Genomic DNA, 20,270 nt, shown 5'->3' on the forward strand with positions numbered 1-20,270 from the left:
TTGGGGTGTACGTTATGGGGTGACAAAGGCTTCTGGGGGGGGAAGTATGGAGTGGGGTAAGGGATTTCATGGACAGGGTAAATGTATAGTTTTGTCCTTTTGTATGTTTTTGGTTCTCTCATTCCTTAAGTTGTCACATTGGCCTGGCACTGATACACCGGTGGTGGACCCCATGCTCTCAGTTGTTCCCAACTGATGTTTCACACTTAACTCACTCACATGCAGCTCCGTGACCTCTTGGGTCGGCGCGCACTGACCCCCCCTGCCCCGCCGTGACTCGCGTTATGTCTTGGAAAGTTAACGGTTTCCTAGATCGGATCAAGTGTTCCGCAGTATTGCACTACGCCCAGTGTTCCCTACATTCCATCCTGAAGCTACAGGAACCCACCTGATGGCCACTAAGTGTCATTTCTGGCTTGTCAGGGCTACAATAGAATGTATCATGCAGGGTACCCTAGGGGATCCATAGGAGTGGTGATTCTCTAACGCTGCACCTTCCCCATGGTGGTGGCCCAGACATGGTCTGATCCTCAAGGTCGATATGTTGCTCTAGCAGCCCTGGTGGAGGGCTGCCCGCTCAACCCTATGCCTTTATGCCCCTCCTGCTGCACTGGATTCCTTTCTGACCGCACTTCTTGATGTGATAGCGCAACTACCTCCAGGGGTTACTCTCTTAGGGGTAACTTCAACGCTGTCCTCGACCCTTCAGTGGAATCCACTGGCCTCCCTTCAGACACCCGTCGTAGTCAGGCCAGGTCTCTTCTCAAATGGTTTACTACCCTGGCTCTCTGCAATGTCTGGAGACTCTGGAACCCCAGACAGGGACAGTATACGCACACATCGGCTCCCCATCATATGCATGCCCACATAGACATGCTTTTCATGCTGGCCCCAAATGTTCTCTATAGATACTCTCACACGGGATCTCTGATCATGCCCAATCCTTCTTTGCATTGGCGACTCGAGTACTGCCAGACGCCCTATGTGGCGACTCAATGCTTGGCATCTTCAGGATGCGGCGTACACCCGAGAAGTACGGCAAGAACTCATGCGGTACTTCCAAACCAATACTGGGTTGGTGCAATCAGCAGATATCCTTGGGCGGCGTGCAAGGCTACCTTCAGGGGATATGCTAACCGCATACTTGAAAAAAGCAGAAGTGTGACACCAGAGTGTCACACAGCTGGAGGCCTGTGCCCTTCGCCTTGAACCATAGCTCTCCACAATCCCACATAGTATGATGACCAAACAACTGACACTGTTCCAAGAGGAGATTCAACTACTCTCTTGAAGCAGTAAAGCAAATTTGGCGTGCGTCCATGGCACGGCTATACAGGTGGGGTGACAAGAATGGGAAACTGCTATATTTGCTGGCATCTCGGCCCCTGGCCAACAGGGTCATACAGTAAATAGTAGACGATGGAGGTCATACCCATTGTGCCTCTCCTACCATTGCCCACGCTTTTGCAGATCACTAAGCACTTTATGCAGCATTCCCGCACCCCGTGGCCGAGTTAGCAGCCCCCCCTTATTGATGAGGTGCTGCTTCCCCAACTCTCTGCTGCAGAGCAACAGGATCTGGAGGAACCCATCATGGTTGAGGAGATTGGTGAGGCTATCTCGGCGATGGTGTCTGGTAAAACGCTGACCCTGATGGTTATCCCATAGAATTTTACATTAAATATAGTGACATCATCACTCCGCATTTATTAAATATCTACTGGGAAGCAGCACAAGTCGGTTCTTTCCCACTGAACCTTTACCAAGCCACGATCATGGTATACCAAAGACGTTCCCTCCGTCAGTCTCATGTGCTGATTACCATCCTATATCCCTTATCTATATACAGGTTAAGATCCTTGCGACAGTCTTGACATCACACCTGCACTGGGTCCTTGGGTCCTTAATCCATCCAGACCAATGCAGCTTTATGCAGACTAGGAGTACGAGACACTATTTGAGACGCCTCCATGTGGCGCTAGCTCATCATCACCTCCTGTCGCCCAATCTAGCTCTACTCCTAATAGATTTCGAAAAAGCTTTTAATACCCTAGATTGGAGTTATTTGGCCCGAGTGCTAGAGAGGGCGGGGTTCGAACCTAGATTCTGTGACCTTGTCCAAGTCTACTCCAACCCGACTGCTCGTGTACAAATCAATGAGGTGGTGTCTGCCGAATCTCCCATACGGTGTGGGATCAGACAAGGTTGCCCCCTGTCCCCACTCCTTTTTGCATTAGCCATTGAACCCTTTGTGCTGCTTGTGAGATGCAACTCACAAATAAGATGATGGGAGTGGTCTACAGGACACGAAGACAGCATTGCACTGTATGCAGATGACGTTCTTCTGTATCGGGCTAGTAGTGGCCCTCTTTGCGGAGGCGTCTGGACAAACCATCAACCCTGCTAAATTGGTGCAGGTCCCTCGATCTACCTCACCGTACTGTGATGATTGGCAAACGTCTTTCCCCGTACTCAGTTTTTGCTACTTAGGCGTTCGGGTGGCCCTGAATCCAGGGTTGACATGGTCCCCCAACATCGCTCCCAGGGTCAGAGAGGATCTCAAGAAGTGGCAGATACTCCCTTTAAATGTCATGAGGAGAATAGCATTATACAAGATGATGATATCGCCGAGGTTTAGTAACCTCTTGCAAAATTTCCCACAGTTGATTTCCCGCCATTGGTTCAGGGAAATGGATTCTGTAGTGATCGCCTTCCTATGGCATAACTCACAGCCGCGAACTGTCAGCACGCCGCTTATGATGGCGGCCTGGGTATGACCAATTTGTACCTGTTCTATCTGGCAGCACACCTCCTGGTAATTAACCTTTGGCTCCGCGGTGGGTTGTCTGACCCAGCCTGTAAACTGGAGCTCACTACACTGGATTTTCCCCGAATTATGGCAATGCTCTCTAGCAACATAGTCCTTCAACGCACTTCCTGAAGGTGACTGGCTTGGTGTTTAGTGGGTGGCAGGATGCACTCCGACAAAAGGGATGGTGTTTCAAGCTCACTCAACAGGCCCTCCTGTGGCACCGCACCTAATTGGGTGAGGTGACGGTGCTGGAAGGGTTTGGTCGGTGGGACGCCATCAACATCACGCTTTTGGAGGATGTTTGAAGAGGCACACAGATGTCTTTCTTTCAGGAGCTCCAGCAGACATACACCCTGCCTGGGGCACAGTTTCCTAAGTATCTGCAATTACCACACAGTCTATGGGTACATGTCCCACCTGGAGCATCCCTTCCGGAGTTGAGCCCTGTTGAAGCAAAGAGCATGATGGTAGTGCTGAGTAAAGAGGGTGTGCCCCAAATCTACCGCACATTGATCATTAATGCCCTGGACACGCTGATCACCCTTATTGCCTGTTGGGAGGGTTGGTTTGGACCTTTGGTGGACGAGGATTGGCAGGATACAGTGATGGTCCCCAGAGTCCTGACCATATCATCAAGGCTCGGACTGGTGCAGACGTACTATTTACATTGTGCATATCTCACTCCTGGCCAGTTGTTCAAAGCAGGGCTCCTTGCCAGCCCCGCGTCTTTTCACTGCTCACAAGTCCCAGCAGATGTTTTTCACATGGCATGGTCCTGTCCTATCTTAACACAGTACTGGTAAATTGTGGTTTCAGAACTTTTCTAATGTTTTAGGTATTGGGATAGAATTGTCTGTGTTGCTGATCCTCCTGGGAGCGATCACTGGTGTTGTGGGTACCTGTGCATACTGGGCCTTACTGGGGACGGGCCTGCTGGTTGCCAAGCATGACCTCGCAGCTCACTGGAAGGCTTCCAGGCTTCCGATGCTGACTCAGTGGAGATGCAGAGTGGACTGATGTGCCCGAAAAGAAAAGCCAGTGTACGAAGCTCGAAGATGTCCTGCTAAGCATTCCAAAATATGAAACAAATGGGTTGGGGCACCGGCGTTGACCAACTGTAAAACTGTTGTGGTGGTAATGATATTGTTTCGATTGTATGTAAAGTTGACCACTGCTATGAATACACCTGTGTTGGACTTGGCCACTGCTTGTGGCTTCTTGTCAGTTTTCAAATGTGACCTATTTTAACTCAATAAAACAATAAAAATGTGTTAAAAACATTTACATATTATTAGAACAGAATATAAGTACAAATAACATAAGATGACATTGATACAATAAACATAAATAGAAGGAGAGGAGGGGAAAATGGGAGGCGAGCAAATACTATCCTTAAGAAGGACATAAAGAGGGAACTGATGTCTCTACTGAGAGATGAGGAGAAAGTTTAGGGAAGTGGATAGTTCTGTTAAGTATTGGACAAGAAGCGGATTTTTAATGGATAAGTCTTAAGTTGCTTTCTAAAGGCAAGGATGTTGGGTGCCAGTTTTAATTTGTAAGGAGGTAAGGAGTTCCAAAATGTGGGAGCAGCACCAGAGAAAGATTGTCCTTGAGCTAAAGATGATTTGAATTTCCAAGGCTCTAGTTGGCTGTAGCTTTTGCTATGGGATTGCCTGGTTCTGTCTGAAAGTTTTAGCAGATCCGAGAGATAGCTAGGTTAGCCTATCTCAAGAGCTTCAAAGGTAATGCATCCATTTTTGCATTTGATCCGGGCTTCTAGCAGAAGCCAGTGTAGTTCTTTCAGGATGGGTGATATGTGGTCTAACCTTTTGTTTGTTAGAGACTAGGCGAGCTGTGGAGTGGAGAGTAATTTTTACTGGAAGGAGAAAGGTCGATGGTAGAGCAGAGCTTAAAGCATTCCCTCAATCAGTTCTGGAGACCACTAAGGCTCGGGCCGCCATTCTCAGTTGATCATTTGAAAGGAGATGTTTTATTTTAGTTGTCTTAGGTGGAGGCTTGCGTTTGGGCTAATTTAAGCACAGGAGGTTCAAGGGAGAGCTTGTTGTCAATCCTCTTTAGGTCAAAGACAGTTTTTTTCTGGTGCCACTGCCGCATTTTGGTTCCCTTACCCAACAAGTTAAGACTGGCATCCTTGGAATTTCTCGCCAAAGCAGGTGAGGGACAGCATCCATATTTTGACAGCAGGGAGATAAGAAAGGAATTAATTCTGTTGGCTGCTTTGCGTGGCGGGAGTAAGTACTCAGTTTATAGGGACTTCATTTTCATGGAGTTTGCAGATGCCCAATGGAATACTGTACTTAGGCCCTCTTTAAGTACAAGGAGATCAATTTTTGTGAGAAGAGATTTTTAGATATACTTGGGTATCATCAGCATATTGGTGTAGTTTGATGTTGAAGTTTTTCAGCAGTAGGATCATTGGTTTGATGTACAGGTTAAAAACGACAGGGGGGGAATTGATTGCAGCATATCATCTTTTCCAATTTGGAAATGTTGAAACCTACTTGCACTAGGTTGGAGTGATCCTGTGGAATGATGTGAACCATTTTAGAACAGTATAGTTTATGCCCATTCTCAATTCAAGAGTTTTTAGTAGTATTTTGTAGCCTTTATGCTGTATGTTGCTGACTGGTCAAGGAGGTCCATCATTTTCAGAAGGTCATCTAGAACTTTTATAGTAGCAATTTCTGTGTTGTGACACTTTCTGAATCATGATTGGTAAGGCACTGGGAGTTGATTGGTGTCTCTGAAATTATTGAATTGTGCGGCAACCCACTTTCTGTAGTTTTGCTGAGCCAGGGTAGATTGGTTATTGGTCTGTAATTATCCAGGTCAGCATGTGCATTCTTTTAGAACTAGTGATATTTGCCTGACTTTGAGGTTGAGGGAATGAACCTTGCTTTAAGGAAGTGTTAATGAATGAAGCCAGTAGGGGACAAGAATGTGAAAGTTGGATTTAACAATGTTAAGTGGAAGGCTGTCTTTGGACAAGGGTGTGGGTTTCATTTGTTTGATAACTTTACTAATGTCTTTCAACTGGTGTATTTCAAGTGAGTTCCAAGACTTATTTGTCTTTGGATCATAGTTCAGTTCATGAGAGGGTGAGGGAGGATTTTGTTTTTTGATTCTGTTGATTCTTTTTGCTAAACAGTTTTGCAAATACAATCTCTTGTAGGGTTTGTGTAGTGTGGTTGATTGTGGAGGTGTTTTTGTAAATAAATTTGAACAAGGACCTGGTAGAATTCAGAGATTGGGCAATTTGAGATTGAATGTAGGAGATTTTAGCTAGATGTGCTGCTTCTTTGTAGATTTTCCTTGCTGCTTTTTTTTTCTTTCCTCATCTCACCAAAGACATTAGCAGATTTGACAAGCCGATTTTTCATTTATTACAGGGCGCCCTTCAGCTAACTGCATCCGTCTAGGCCTCCCGGTCCTTCCTCACGTTTTTGAGGTCTGGTGTAATCATAGGACCCGGAGGGAGGACCTGTATTTAGCCATTTATCAGACATAAGCGCCGACCCCAACTTAACAATGGGAGCCAAGTGTTAAGTAAGTTTTCCTCTCTGTTGTCTTGTTCTAAGCGTGCCATGTTAAAGGCGGCTTTAAGCCATCTTCCCTCCCCGGAGGAGTTGTAGCCTTCCATCTTATGCAGATCTCCCTCCTCACCAACAGCACCCGATTTAACAGCAAGCCCATTTGGATTTATGTGAGAGCCCCACTGGTAGAGTCGTTCTTACCAAAAATCACCAAGTGGGGATCTAAATAGAAATAGAAATAGATGTTAAGGTATCTCCCACATTTTTCCAAAAAAGGATTAACTCCGGGCATTAAAAAAAAATATGAATATCATCGGCGTTGGCGAGTTTACATCTAGGACAGCTTGGCGCCGGTGCTGGGGCGAATTTGGCTATCTTGGCCGTGGTATTATAAAGCCTATCAACCACAAAAAATTATTTTTCTTCAGACTGGCAGGCTTTATATATTTATAAAGTAGCTTAAGTGATGGTTCATAGAATTCTGCTATGCTGTTGGCAAGTGGTGTTTGATTCCAAACTGATATTTGGGAGGGGGCCTCTATTTCCTCTGCTTCTAAGAATCTTGTGTACCAAAGAGATATTTCTTTCTTTTTAGGACAAGTGTCTTGTAGAAACAGTTCAAGATCCCAGTTCCCAATGATTTTGGGCGCTTCTGTCTCGTACCATGATCTTAATTGGAGAAACTTGAACCTGGAAAATCTGGGGCCTATCTTTGCTTGTAAAACCTCCCATGGAAGAATCCCATCTGAATCCACCAAATTCGACCACCTCGCCAGACCGGCACTTGTGATCGGGGTGGCCAGACTGTCACACAGATAAGGAGGGGTCCCCGGAGAATCCCAAATGGGGGCAAAGTCAGAAAAGTAACCTATACCCCATATACGCCTGATTTTATACCAAGTAGTCAAAGCTGTCTTGAGAACCTTAAGACGAACCTGTTTAAAAAACCTTGGGGCCCCAAATCTATATAGAAACCCTCCTTGTCCGCTACCTCCATCAGCCAGCACCATTTCCCCCAGCACTCTACCCCACTTAGTTTCCTCTGGAGTAGTCAACAGCATCCTAATGCCCTTGAATTGGAAAGCCATCAAATACCAATTACCATCCGGGAGGGCCAACCCACCTTTTAGGAGCTTCCTTCTTAGTTTTTTCCATGACATCCTAGCACTTTTTTGGCCCTCCTTGCTACTTTTAGCTTGCTTTTATTTTTAGGTGATTTATCTTTAGACCAGGATTTTCCTAGGATTTTGTATTGTTTCGCAGGTGGCTGAGCTCTTTGTTGAACGATGGTTTGTGAGGTGAGTTCCTTGGTAGTTTCCATTTTATCGGGGCAGTGATGTCAATGAAGTTATCTATAATCTTGGACTAGTTATTAAATATGATGTTAGGATCATGGAGTTTATTTAGTTTTTCAAGTTTGGGGACCAGGAGAGAAGATAGCACTTCACTAATGAAGTTTCTGTATTGCCTAACTGGACATTTGTTGGTCACTTGTGTGGTAGGTCAGTTTGTAGGCTTAAATTGAATGATGCTATGAATAACAAGCATTTACAATGCAATGGTCTCGGCATTGTTAAAGTTAGAGCTATTGGCACTGCTCATGACATTATTTTTGTTTATGTTTTTGTTTTTAAAACATTTAAAGAAACGGCATTGTTATTTTCAATGTCAATAGCTTAATCGCTCTCAAATGCGAGACCTATTGCATTTGCACACACACACAGAGCCACACACACAAAGCCACCCACACACACAGCCACCCACACAGAGCCACCTACACACACACACACACACACAGTTACCCACCCACAGACAGAGCCACCCACGCATAGAGCCACCTACCAAAAAAGCCAACCACACAGAGGCGCACACACACACACACACACACACAGCCTACCACACACACACACACACAGCCTAGCACACACACACACACAGATCTTAGAGTGGCTATTGAGGAAATCATGGACTAAAGACGTGAAAGACTAAAGGCAAAAGCAGCACAGGTTGCGGTGACGCTCCTCCCAGACGGGAAACAACCTTTACAACGCAACTATTACATCGCACTACACTTACAAAGCAGGCATTACAACGGAACATCCTTTACAACGCATGGCACTACAACGCATACCATTACAACGCATACCATTACAACGCATGACACTACATCGCATGTCACTACAACGCAGGCATTACAACGCATACCATTACAATGCATACCATTGGAGTTAGAATAGTAATTTTTAACCCCTACACTATCCAACACTTACCCTACTGAGGGACATCTGTGTCACTGCCCCATGGCAGCAGCTCTAAAAGAAAAGAGCGGAAGAGAAAGCACAGCGAGGCCAACAAAGGGAGGGGCAGGGTTGCCTAATGTATCGGGGAGGAGATGGGGGGCTATTCTTTCACTGAGCACAACTGTGCCTTGGCTGGGGTTTACGTCGAATGACGCGGCTCGGGAGTAAAGACAAAAAAGACAACGGGAGGAGGAGGGAGTAAAGACAACACAGACAACCGGAGGGACAGGAGTAAAGACAACACGGAAAACACGATGGGTAGGGGGGTACAGAGGTAAAGACAACACAAACAACGGGAGGGGGCAGGAAGAAATTGAACACAGACAATGGGAGGTGGGGGTCTGGAAAGGCAACACAAACTACCGCGGGGAGGGGGCCGGAGCAAAGTGAACATGGATAACGGGAGGGAGCAAAGTAAACAGGGACAGATTGCGCAACAGGAAAGTTACAATGTAAGCTGAGGCATGATGCCATTTAGCTGTGACCCGGAAGCATGTTAAAGGGCCAGTTAGGTGGTGAAGTCAACAATCCAGTGACATCTCGCAAACTATTTTCTCTTAAAGCTCAGTGCACCCCTCTGAAGCAAGGCGCCCTGGACCGGGGCCCAGCTTGCACATGGCCAGACACGGCTCTTTTGTCACACTTGGCATGGGAACATTGCCAGCTGTTGAAGGGTGCATTCCTGCTCAGGCCTGAATCCAAGTGATGCGGAGAGGGACAGAGGAGCACAGACAGGCTCTGAAGATGAAACCACGCCTCTGTCTCCGAGGGACATCTAGGCACGGCTCTTGTGTCACACTTGGCATGGGACCCTTGCCATCTGTTGCAGGGTGCATTCCTGCTCAGGCCTGAACCCAAGTGATGCGGAGTGGGACAGAGCAGCACAGACAGGCTCTGAAGATGAAACCACGCCTCTGTCTCCGAGGGACATCTGTGTCACTGCCCCAGGGCAGCAGCTCTAAACGAAAAGAGCGGAAGTGAAAGCACAGCAAGGCCAACAAAGGGAGGGGCAGGGTTGCTTAATGGATCGGGGAGGAGATGGGGGGGGGGGTGGCTATTCTTTCACTGAGCACAACTGTGCCTTGGCTGGAGTTTACGTCGAATGACGCAGCTCGGGAGCAAACACAAACAATCCTCACAAAGGTACCTTTCTGTGCACTACCACCGCCATGTACATTTGTAGCCACATCATTGACACCGCAACCAACTCTCGGTCTGGTCAGCAACAGGAAATGCATCAGAGAGCACGGAACGTTAAATAAAAAAAAATGCATACCACACGTTAATAAAATAATCGTAATCTCCCCCAAAAAACATTAAGTTAAAGACACTAGTACTAAATGCATTCCACGCGCAAGTGAAAGGCATGCAATAGTTTAAAAAAAAGTGTGAGGAAAAAAACTCAGCACAGTTTGGCTCCTGCAGCCTCAGTAATGGCGCTGCTATCATGTTACACAGAGTGGCCAATAACTTTTCGGTCCATTAAATAAAGATGTAACAAATGCGTTTGACTTGGTGAAATATTTTTTTTTAAAGTGGCGGGCGGAAGCAGGGATGCCAGAAAGCAAACAGGGAAAGGCTATGTATATCAGCGACGGGAGGATAACTGGGGCGAGTTGAGAAGAGAAGGGGACAGTTTTAAAGAACAGCAAAAACTAAGGGAAACAAGGCAGAGCAAAAGGCAAGCACACCAAAAGAGCGGAAGTGAAAGCACAGCGAGGCCAACAAAGGGAGGGGCAGGGTTGCTTAATGGATCGGGGAGGAGATGGGGGGGGCTATTCTTTCACTGAGCACAACTGTGCCTTGGCTGGGGTTTACGTCGAATGACGCGGCTCGGGAGTAAAGACAAACCAGTAACAATCTCTAAACACACGTCCATATTTTCGCAATGCTGGCTGCAACACAAGGTCCATTTAGGTGGTATCATGTCCTGCATTGTCACCTAATGTTACTGGCTGCATTATATATTTTGATGTAATGACAGAAGTAAAATACCAGTAGCAGCACACTAAGCTAAGCATGGATTTTAAGTTTGCGTGTCACGCCCTTAATTAAATCGGTTACGCCCCTTTGAGAACCCCCTCCCCCTTCAGTTTTGAAGCCCTGGTGCTCTGGCATAAGCAGATGCTGCCGAGATCTATGTTATGTGTAACCTGCGGGTTGAATCTTTGTTCGATAGGGAATCGTTTCTTGGAGCTTTGAATACCTAATGGTGCTCAAATCCTTAGCACTTACTTTCGACTTCAGAAGCCTGAAAGGCTGAGACAACTTTTCGGGGAGAGCGACCTATCTGCTGGTAACAAATATAGCGCTTCATTGTGGTCACACAAAAGTACAGGACGGGAAACTGTGTCCATAATGACACAGGATGTGTTTCAGTCTCTCCAGTGCCAAGGGCGAGTGGAGACACATACTGTGGTGGTGGAGAAGTAGAAGAAGGACACGTGTCCGTAGACGAGAAGTAGAGGGAATGTAAAAGGAGCGAGTGAGGTACGGAGGAGAGCTGCCCCCCCTGCGATACAAGAAGAGGGGCATGTGTAGGTGAGAGAGGCGTTGGAAGCCAGAGGACATCGGCACTCGTAAAAGCAATACAGTGACGAAAAGACTGCATATGGAAGACACCGAGCGACTGAAGTAGTGAATGGCCATGTGGAGAGAAGCGGGGAGAAGGAAATGAACACGTGGGGCAGAAGCAGAGGTTAGAAAGGGAATCGAAGTGGAGCGGGGGAGGAATAGCTGTGCTTGTGGGAGAGACGTCGAGTTTAGAAGGTAATGTAGCTGGGGAGAGGACTGCGCGTGCAGGAAAGTATATGGGAGACAAGGGATGCGCACCTGGGAGAGTAGAAGAGCGAAGAGGAGGCATGTGCGGAGAGGAGAGCCCGTGAAAGTGCATGCGTGAGAGAAGACGTGTGGAGAGGAAGTGAATTAGAGAGGAAGGGGAAGAAATGCGACGAGAGGAAGGGAGTGCGCACCGAAGCGGAGAGCGGAGGGCCCCGGAGAAGGGGCGAGGAGGGACAGGGAGATTGAGAGGGAGGGAGTTTTGCATTTACGGCTTACCTAAAAGGCCCAATTATTCGCCCATCTTTGCGAAACCGTCAACATAATTAATCTTCTGTTCACAGCTCCAGTAACAAGTCCTACACAAGGCGATCAGGTGAGGGAGCAACGCCGGGACACCACCGCCTTTCTCCGAGGCAGAGAAGATATGCCTCGGAGAAACGCAGCCTCGTTTTCGGATTGGGGGGCGTGTTTTGCTGTTGTCTCCTCCCTGAGACTTCTCGCAAAAAACACGCCCCCCGATGCGAAAAGGACGGGGCAGGATCGGAGTGACGGGACCTCTTCTCCAATGGCTGGCCAGCATTTACTAGGCCAGCCAATGGAGAACAGGGAAGAAGAGGGGCGGGTTCAAGCCCCTCTTCACCCAAGTCATTATGTCTCGCGAGCGAGACTGCGCAAGCGCAGCCATCGCTAGCCGAGACCTAAAAAAGGGTCGGATCAATCGACTTCTTCAAGTTTGGAGTGGATTAAGCTCTTGAGGGAGGAAATAATTATAACAAATGTTCTGCCTTTGATGTGGGGTGGGTTGAATCTGACAGGAGTTGTGATGAATTGAAAAGTTTTCCTGTGTCAAGCATGTCTCAATAGAGGATCGAATTTTTGTTTCCCCAGTCATTATGAAGTCCCCTAAATAGATGTTGTTTGGGGAAAGTGATTGGTTGTGGCCTGTGTATTCATTTATATGGCCAATGAAGTTTCCGTATTTTTTTTTGGTGGTCTGTAGATTAGATGCATGAATAAGTCCCTTGCTGGATCTATTCACATTGCAAAAGATTTTAAAAAGATGATAAATCCAGACATTGTAAGATTTTACTGGGGATTGAGTCTTTAATGATGATAGCTAGACTACCTCCCTTCTTATCTAATCGATCTTTTCTGAAAATGATGTAGCCATCTGGAACGAGGGAGTCTATGATGTTTTCAGAGTTAAACCTTTTTTTGAGTGCGCATGACAATCAGATTGTCATGATTTGCTTTTTTTTGTTTGTGCTTGGGTAAGATTTTAATTCTGTGTAGAATGAGAATATTGCTATTTGTTCCTTCTTTGCACATAGTGGTTGGTATTAAGGTAGAAGATGGAGTAATTGATCACTCAAAACAGTTGGTCTAATTCATTTAACTACTTTGTCGTGTGTCCTCAGAAGTAGATTTTATTTGCTTTTTAAGGGAAAAGACAGTGTTAAGGCAAGTATGCATTCGATTTCACATTTTAATTTAGATCTTTTCTCAACAGCTGGCTGGCAATTAATTCCGCCTGCAAGTATGGGCCTAGGATTCAGGCAAGAGAGTTAAAAAATAAGGAACAGATATTTAGCTGCCCTTATTCCATGACAGCTGTGGGCAGTATTCACACCATCCAGGCCATTAACAACCCTATCCATAAGAAATGGAAAATTATCAGTTCAGCTGTGGGAGCAGGGACTTACTCTGATTAGAATATTGTATGGCATTCATGCTTACTTCTCCACACATCGAAGCACCGTAGAGGTGACAGGTTAGCAGCTTTTTTAGGGCTAGCCTACCAAATATCGCAAGATGTCTGGTGACTTGAGACTTATTGTGGGCTTACCCAGAACTTGCAGTGGGCTTACAGACACTTGGTTACCATTGGTTGACTTTATTGTCATTCTCGTTTGCTTGCTTCTTATTTATTGGTTTGTGTTGGCCTGCTTTTCTCTTTTTGTGTTTGTCCGACCCCTTGCACATAGCTTTTTAACCACCCTTTTAATTGGCTGGCTTGTATCCTCATTGTTCACCTTTAGGGAACTACTTTTTTTATGCTGCACATCATCTCCAAAAGCCATTGGCAGAGTTAATAGGTCCTAAAGGCCAGACCTATTGGCTTTTTGCAATACTTGTTTAGTCAGCTGTGCGCCAGGACCGAAAACTGGCACTGCGTACCAGGAAGACAGCTTTCTGTTTCCAATATGTCCTGGCTCCATCCTTCGCTTTGCTGAGAGTAGAAAATTAGACCATATGCAACAACGTTTTTTTTTTTTTTAAACGTTTTGGGGAAGGTGCCAACAAGTACCGCCAGAACACCGGAAATGTGCACACCAGCAGTGGCGGCCGGCACGACTCGCGGGTGGTGCAGCCTGCATGGAGAACGGAGAAAGTGAGCATGACTGATTTTGGGAGCCCGAGAGGGACGACCAAACCGTCATTGCGCACTTTAGAGGGTTGTACCCTCCTCCCCTGCTCTTCAGCCCCGCCCCATCACGCAAGCTGCCGCAGCAGGACAAAATAAAATGATAATAACTTTAAGTTATTATCATTTTATTTTTTCCTTTTTTTGCCTGCTGGATGGCAGTGAGGCGACGCTCCTCCGCCTTTGCAGAGGAGCCGCCACTGCAGACCAGTACACCACAGCTAAGGTAAACCTATCATCCTAACTATATCTGGAGGTATTTCCCACAAATGAACCTCTCTGCTTGCCTCCCAGGGTGCTAATTGTCAGCGAGAGGGCCAGCATCCTGCACAGTCAGTGATATCTGTGTACTCTTCAGATCTAGAATAATAAATTGAGGACCAGTAAATCCGTTACAAGAATAAAATGCACCCATTAAACCTATAACGCAATGTGTCCTCTATATAAAAACAGGATGTTGTTTTTGTTGCTTCTACTCCCATGACTTTCTCTGTAATATTCTAAAGGGTGTTTTCCTCATCACAGAGATTTATTGCTGCGGATTGCTGAGCTCCAGGAAGAGTGACTGCACTGGTCTACCTCTGTCCATGCTGAATAACCCGGATGTCCCCCAGTCACGCGGGCACTACGCAATTAAGATGAAAGGCGACATGTCTGTAATCTGCTGGTACAATAAGGGTCATTTCCGGTTTCTGACTAATGCCTTCTCACCAATTAAGAAAGGTAGGTGGGCTGAAAGAAGTCATTTCCGATTCCTGACAAAATATTAACCTGCTGTACGTTTTGAAGCTTTAGCAGAGCAACACACTCACAAAGTAAGGATATTAATTCGAAAAACGCTCACTTGATGAATATCCTCGCCATACAGGTGCCGTTTCCAAAAGAAACCGAACAAACCAGGTCCACTGAAGGGAGGATGTGGAAGGTTATAAGAAAGTGGTGGTGCCTGGTTTGTAAAGGTGGGAGAAAGGCTAAAAATAAAATGTTTGGTGCTCTTCTGAAGTAAAGCTTAAAAAGGTCTGTTGGGGGGATTGGATGCGTCTCCCTATACGGTAAGGACTGAGACGAGGATGACACAGAGGTAACAAATATCAACCGAGCTGCAGATTAAGATCCCCAGAAGTTAGACTCCTGCTACAAGATTTGAGGCTAAATCTGTACATTTGGAGCACTATCCATTGCCCGGGCGCGTATATGAAACAACCTCTTCGGCAGAATGCCAGATCAGTTCCTTAAAAATAAAGTCAAACAACACACATATATTTCGTTTTTCATTTTTGTACATTTTAAATGCTTTTAATCATACAAAAAAAGATTGTGACCAAAAATGAATCATGAGGGGGAGGGGAACTTAATTTGAAAAAATGATCTGATGGTGAAAAATGACCTTGCAGATGAGACGTATAGATGCAAAGACTGCGGATTATTTACATTCACAGTTAGTATGAGCAGGGGTGGGAAAGTGGGAGTTCAAGGGTAATTGGTATGTATAACGTGGTGAACACAAACACTTGGCAGTTTGTTTCCCACCTTAGAAGTGCATTTATATTTCCTTATGTAAAAAGGCTGGATAAAGTGCTGCTGCATGGTGTGAAAGGAAAAGTGAGAGGTAAAAGTTTACGCAATGGAAAAATGTTTTTGTAGTGGTTGAAAAAATAAAACATTTCAGGGATTATTCATGAGAGGCTTGCACCGCCGGAGCATCACTTTTTTTGTTGCTCGCATAGCAAGCCTCTCAATCATATTTATGAGGCGACACAAAGCCACTCTGCATGGCATGGCATCATAGATATAGAGTAAGACAAAACAGCGCAAGTCGCTGCCTTGCCTTACTCAGCGTCAAGGAGACATTGCAGTAGGTTTTCCCACGCAATACCCATAGATTTTGACGCTGCCCCAGATTTACTTAATCTCGTAAACCGAGGGCAGCGACAAAACCTTACGCCTCCCGGCGTAACTGGGAGAAATATTTTTTTTCTCCTAATTTTGTCATCTCTCCATGTGTGCTGCATTCTGCTGCGCACATAGAAAGAAGAAAAGGCCTATCAGGATTATTTTTATGCAGGAAGGTTCTCCTTCCTGCACAAAAACAATCCTGCCTGCAACGGAGGCACACTTGCACCATGGTGCAAGGGTGTTTACTTTGGCGCTAGGCAGCAAATTGTGCGCCAGCGCAGGGGGAAAGGACAGGAATGCACGTTGTTTCATAAATACAGTGCATTCCTGCGCTTTCACATTGGTGTAGGGCAGCGCAGCAAGAAGCATTGCAGCGCTGCCCTACGTTAATTCCTCATGAAGAAGCTCTTAGTCTCTAGTTGATTATCTGTCATGTACAGGGTTGAGAGGGACTATATTTATTGCTAGCACAAATCCTAAAGTACATGTATTTCAGTTCAGCTCTTAGATGAGGTTTGAAAGAGTCCCAGAGTTTAGGGCCGTAGACCCTGAAGGATCTAGCAGCATGTCAGCCTTTAGAAAGTATGTTCGGTTATGTGTCGTGCGGACATTGAGTAGGTTTCTAGTCGGGATGTAGTGTGGAGCAGTCAAACTTAAGTAATTGAGCCTTATCCTCCAAGATTGTCATAGCATCGGGCAGGTCCAATCATTATATGTTCTAGTACATTCAGACTGTGCACACTGAGCGCCTTGAGGCTCCCCTAGGAGCCTTTTGTTAGCCTTCGAATAAAATGAATAAATGTATGGAGGTCAGTGGTATCTTGGCCCAGTATATGAGAACACCCTGCTTTTAATTTGACCTTTTACTGGAATGCGGATGGTCGTAAAAGCAAACTAAACACTGAAGGATGGCTGCAAGGTATCCTATCCTCTGTTACCAGGAAATGTGGGCCGTACACAACCTTTCATCTGCCTGCCTTTCGGCAAAGGGGACCTATTAGTACATATCTCCACCCCAGTGCCTGTGATGGTGACTAAATATCTAATACTTTCTTACTGTCTGTTATGCCAACTGACATGTAGAGCAGCAACAAAGTATCTTCACTTCTGTCTGTCACTTCTGTCTGTCTTCGGCACGTTTTGTACAGTGCCCTAGCTGTGGCTCAGAGTCTTCATTTCTGTTTCCACAGTTCACCTCCAGTTGTTCTTTGGCCTGCCTCTTCCGCTTACCTTCTTGGGTCTAGTGGAGAGCTGTACTTGTGATGAAAGTCTTGTTCTCTTCTGATGGTGTGTACTATCTGTCTCCATCTTTTCCTCTTAATAATGGTGTCCATGCTCTCTTGCCTGCATTTGGTGAGCAGTTCCTGGATGGAGATCGTTCGCAGGCAGAAAATGCACAAGATTCTTCTCAGGTTACAGGTGTGGAAAGCTGACAGATTGGTGTAGTTGCTTTTTGTCATCCACCAGCATTCTGATCCATACAAGAGGGTGGACAGAACTTAGCTCTAGTAAAGCCGCAACTTGATGTTGTTGCTGTACTGTAAAGACCACCCCACCTTATGCAGATTCCTGAAGGCATTCTTTGCCTTGTTCAGTCTGCTCTTGATGTCACTACTTGCCCCGCCATCATGTCTGATTGTAAAATATCTTGTAGGCGCTCTTATTTGTTAACCAAATCATTAGTCTTGATTTCCAGGAGGGTGTTCATATGGTTTTTGTTAATCACTACAATAACATCTTTAATTAACATAAAAGTGAAGTCACTTAAAGGTTAGATATTGAGCTAAATGATCTTAGAATCAATTGTAACAAAGATTTGTAAGGGGATTTCATGCTCATCTCTGTGCACTTCCAGCCCTGGAAGTCAGTGGGATAATTTGAATGTGTGTATATATATATATATATATATATATATATATATATATATATATATATATATATATATATATATATATATTCCTCTCCAAAGCGTCCAGCTCTTAGGGAGGCACACGACCGCTTGCATCTCTTCAATCTCCTCCAGCACTCCCGAACTCTCTCACTCATGCCGACGCGTTTCGAGGTAAAGACCTCTTCTTCCAGGGCAATATGTACACATGGAGCGCAGTGAGTACTTTCCTATTGGCTCAGTGCCTTTAAATTGATTGGCTTAGTGCAACTTCCTGTTGGAGTGCATGCTGGTTTGGTACAACTTCCTGTTGGAATGCATGCTGGGATATTGAGTCCCTAGGCAAAGTACAATTATTTTCCCTAAGTGGGCCACCCGCACTCCTGTATTTTAAAACAAATTAATCCCCTATAGTAGGGACTGGAGCTGCCTGGGAGGATTATCTTCCTTTCTGGCTCGCTGTGCTTCTCTGCCTGGATATGGTTCCTGGCTCCGCCTCACTTCGATCAGTGATGGTGCTCTCCCCCACGGCAGGACAGCCGCGTTCAACATTCCTCTCCAAAGCATCCAGATCTTAGGGAGGCACACGACAGCTTGCATCTCTTCAACCTCCTCCAACACTCCCGAACTCTCTCACTCATGCCGACGCGTTTCGAGGTAAAGACCTCTTCTTCCAGGGCAATATGTACACATGGAGCGCAGTGAGTACTTTCCTATTGGCTCAGTGCCTTTAAATTGATTGGCTTGGTGCAACTTCCTGTTGGAGTGCATGCTGGTTTGGTACAACTTCCTGTTGGAATGCATGCTGGGATATTGAGTCCCTAGGCAAAGTACAATTATTTTCCCTAAGTGGGCCACTCGCGCTCCTGTATTTTAAAACGAATTAATCCCCTATAGTAGGGTCTGGAGCTGCCTGGGAGGATTCTCTTCCTTTCTGGCTCGCTGTGCTTCTCTGCCTGGATATGGTTCCTGGCTCCGCCTCACTTCGATCAGTGATGGTGCTCTCCCCCACGGCTGCCATTAATTACAGACCACTTTCTCGAGGCCCACTGGAGGGTTTTACATTTTGTGAAAACGCTGGGGATTCTTTTTAATATTGGACTGCTGAACCGGATTCCCCATGAATTCTATATATAAACCCCTGCACTGTTTGCAGCACCCACGCGTCGTGTGTGATGGACAAACAAGCCCAGGAAAAATTCGCCAGCTGCCCCCCTATTTTTAGTTGGGAAGAATGGAGAACACTCACCGGGGCTTGAGGGCCGCTCCTCCTCTGAAACCTTTTCCTTTGCCGCGGCGTTCTCTGGTGGGATTAAAGTTCCTGAAGCGGGACTGATCTTGGTACTGTCTGGAGCCTCTCTGGTTGTTCTGATGGGGTTGACGACTGGCCGAGCAGCCCTTGCCTCGGCCAGCCCAGTGAAAATCACGAGGGAAAACCTTTTTAATCGTGGACTGTGCCTTGTCGAGCTACGTGAAAGTGTTGACAAACTTTCCGAGCTCTTTCACGAAAGGCTCGCCAAAAAGGCATCCCTGGGGAATAGCGTCTGCCTCCGAGTCCACCAGATGCCCCAATTTTGGGTCGATCTTGATAAGAAGGGAACGGTGGCGCTCAGTTGAAAGGGCACAGTTCGCGTTGCCCAAAAATATCACGGCCCTCTGGGCCCAGCCTGACAGGGTCTCTGGTGAATGATGGAGCCTGACTCCTTGGCCTCCTCAGCCATGTCGAGGATCTTTGTAATGGGCCAGAGGGCACCCAGGAGTTTATCCTGACATGCCCTTCATGATCTGTCAATCCCTTTTTTAGGATCCCTAATAAACCTCTGAAGGAAGGTGGCCATGCGGGGATCAATTTCTGGTGTAAGGGCCACCTTCCCCTCAAGAGATGGGCAGGGACACTCCGCCCGTAAGCAGTTGCGTGCCTCTTTTTCCAAAGGCCTACGGATGTGTCCAACTACATAAGAAGCGACCTTATCGGACGGGGCTCTGAAGAGCGCGGGTGGACGATGTTGTTGGGATCGTTCATATCAGAGGTGCTCTGAGAGGTTTGGGAAGGACGGGATGGGAACCAGGGTCTGGAAAGGGCCGGATCTCAATCCGCATCTCCTGCCGCAGCTGGGTCAGTGGTAGGGGTAGCCGGTGGAGGAGCAGGGGGAGACCCTGCAGGTAGGGCAGTTTGGCTATCCGAAAAAGCTTGTTTAAGTCTTGCGAATGCATCGAGGTCCACCCCGGAGTCTCAGGGTCGTTTAGAAGGCGGGGAGCCAAGGTTTCCTGGGCCCACGGGGACCAGGGCAGGAGGGGGTGCAAGAGATTGGGGTGTAAGCCTTTCAAATGCTTGAGCAATCTGGCGAGAGAGCCTCTCCTCTAAAGGAGTGATGGCCTCATCGTCCGTCCGGTAGATTGAGCTGTCAACAGCCTCATAGAATGCATCGCCCCAAGGCATATCAGCTATCGGGTCTTCCTCCTCCTGATAATCATCATAGTGCTCCATAGTGCTAGAAAACCAAAGAAGTTCAAAGCAAAAATTACGGGGTGGTAATCCACCAGACCATAACTCAAGGCCTAAATTCTGTGAGGACTGGGTGGCAGTCTGCAATATGGGCGGATGCACTGCAAT

General features: G+C 46.5%; 1 protein-coding gene across 1 annotated transcript in view; it reads left to right on the top strand.

The window, feature by feature from the left end:
- PGBD5 (piggyBac transposable element derived 5) overlaps positions 1–20,270 on the top strand; it is a 663,155-nt gene that overhangs the window by 573,410 nt on the left and 69,475 nt on the right. Inside the window, exon 5 of the mRNA XM_085612017.1 lies at positions 14,398–14,595. Within this exon, the coding sequence (XP_085468143.1) occupies positions 14,398–14,595 (198 nt within the window). The remainder of the gene's footprint in view (positions 1–14,397; positions 14,596–20,270) is intronic.

Source organism: Triturus cristatus, chromosome 6 (genome assembly GCF_964204655.1).
Source record: "Triturus cristatus chromosome 6, aTriCri1.1, whole genome shotgun sequence".
Taxonomy (NCBI): Eukaryota; Metazoa; Chordata; class Amphibia; order Caudata; family Salamandridae; genus Triturus; species Triturus cristatus.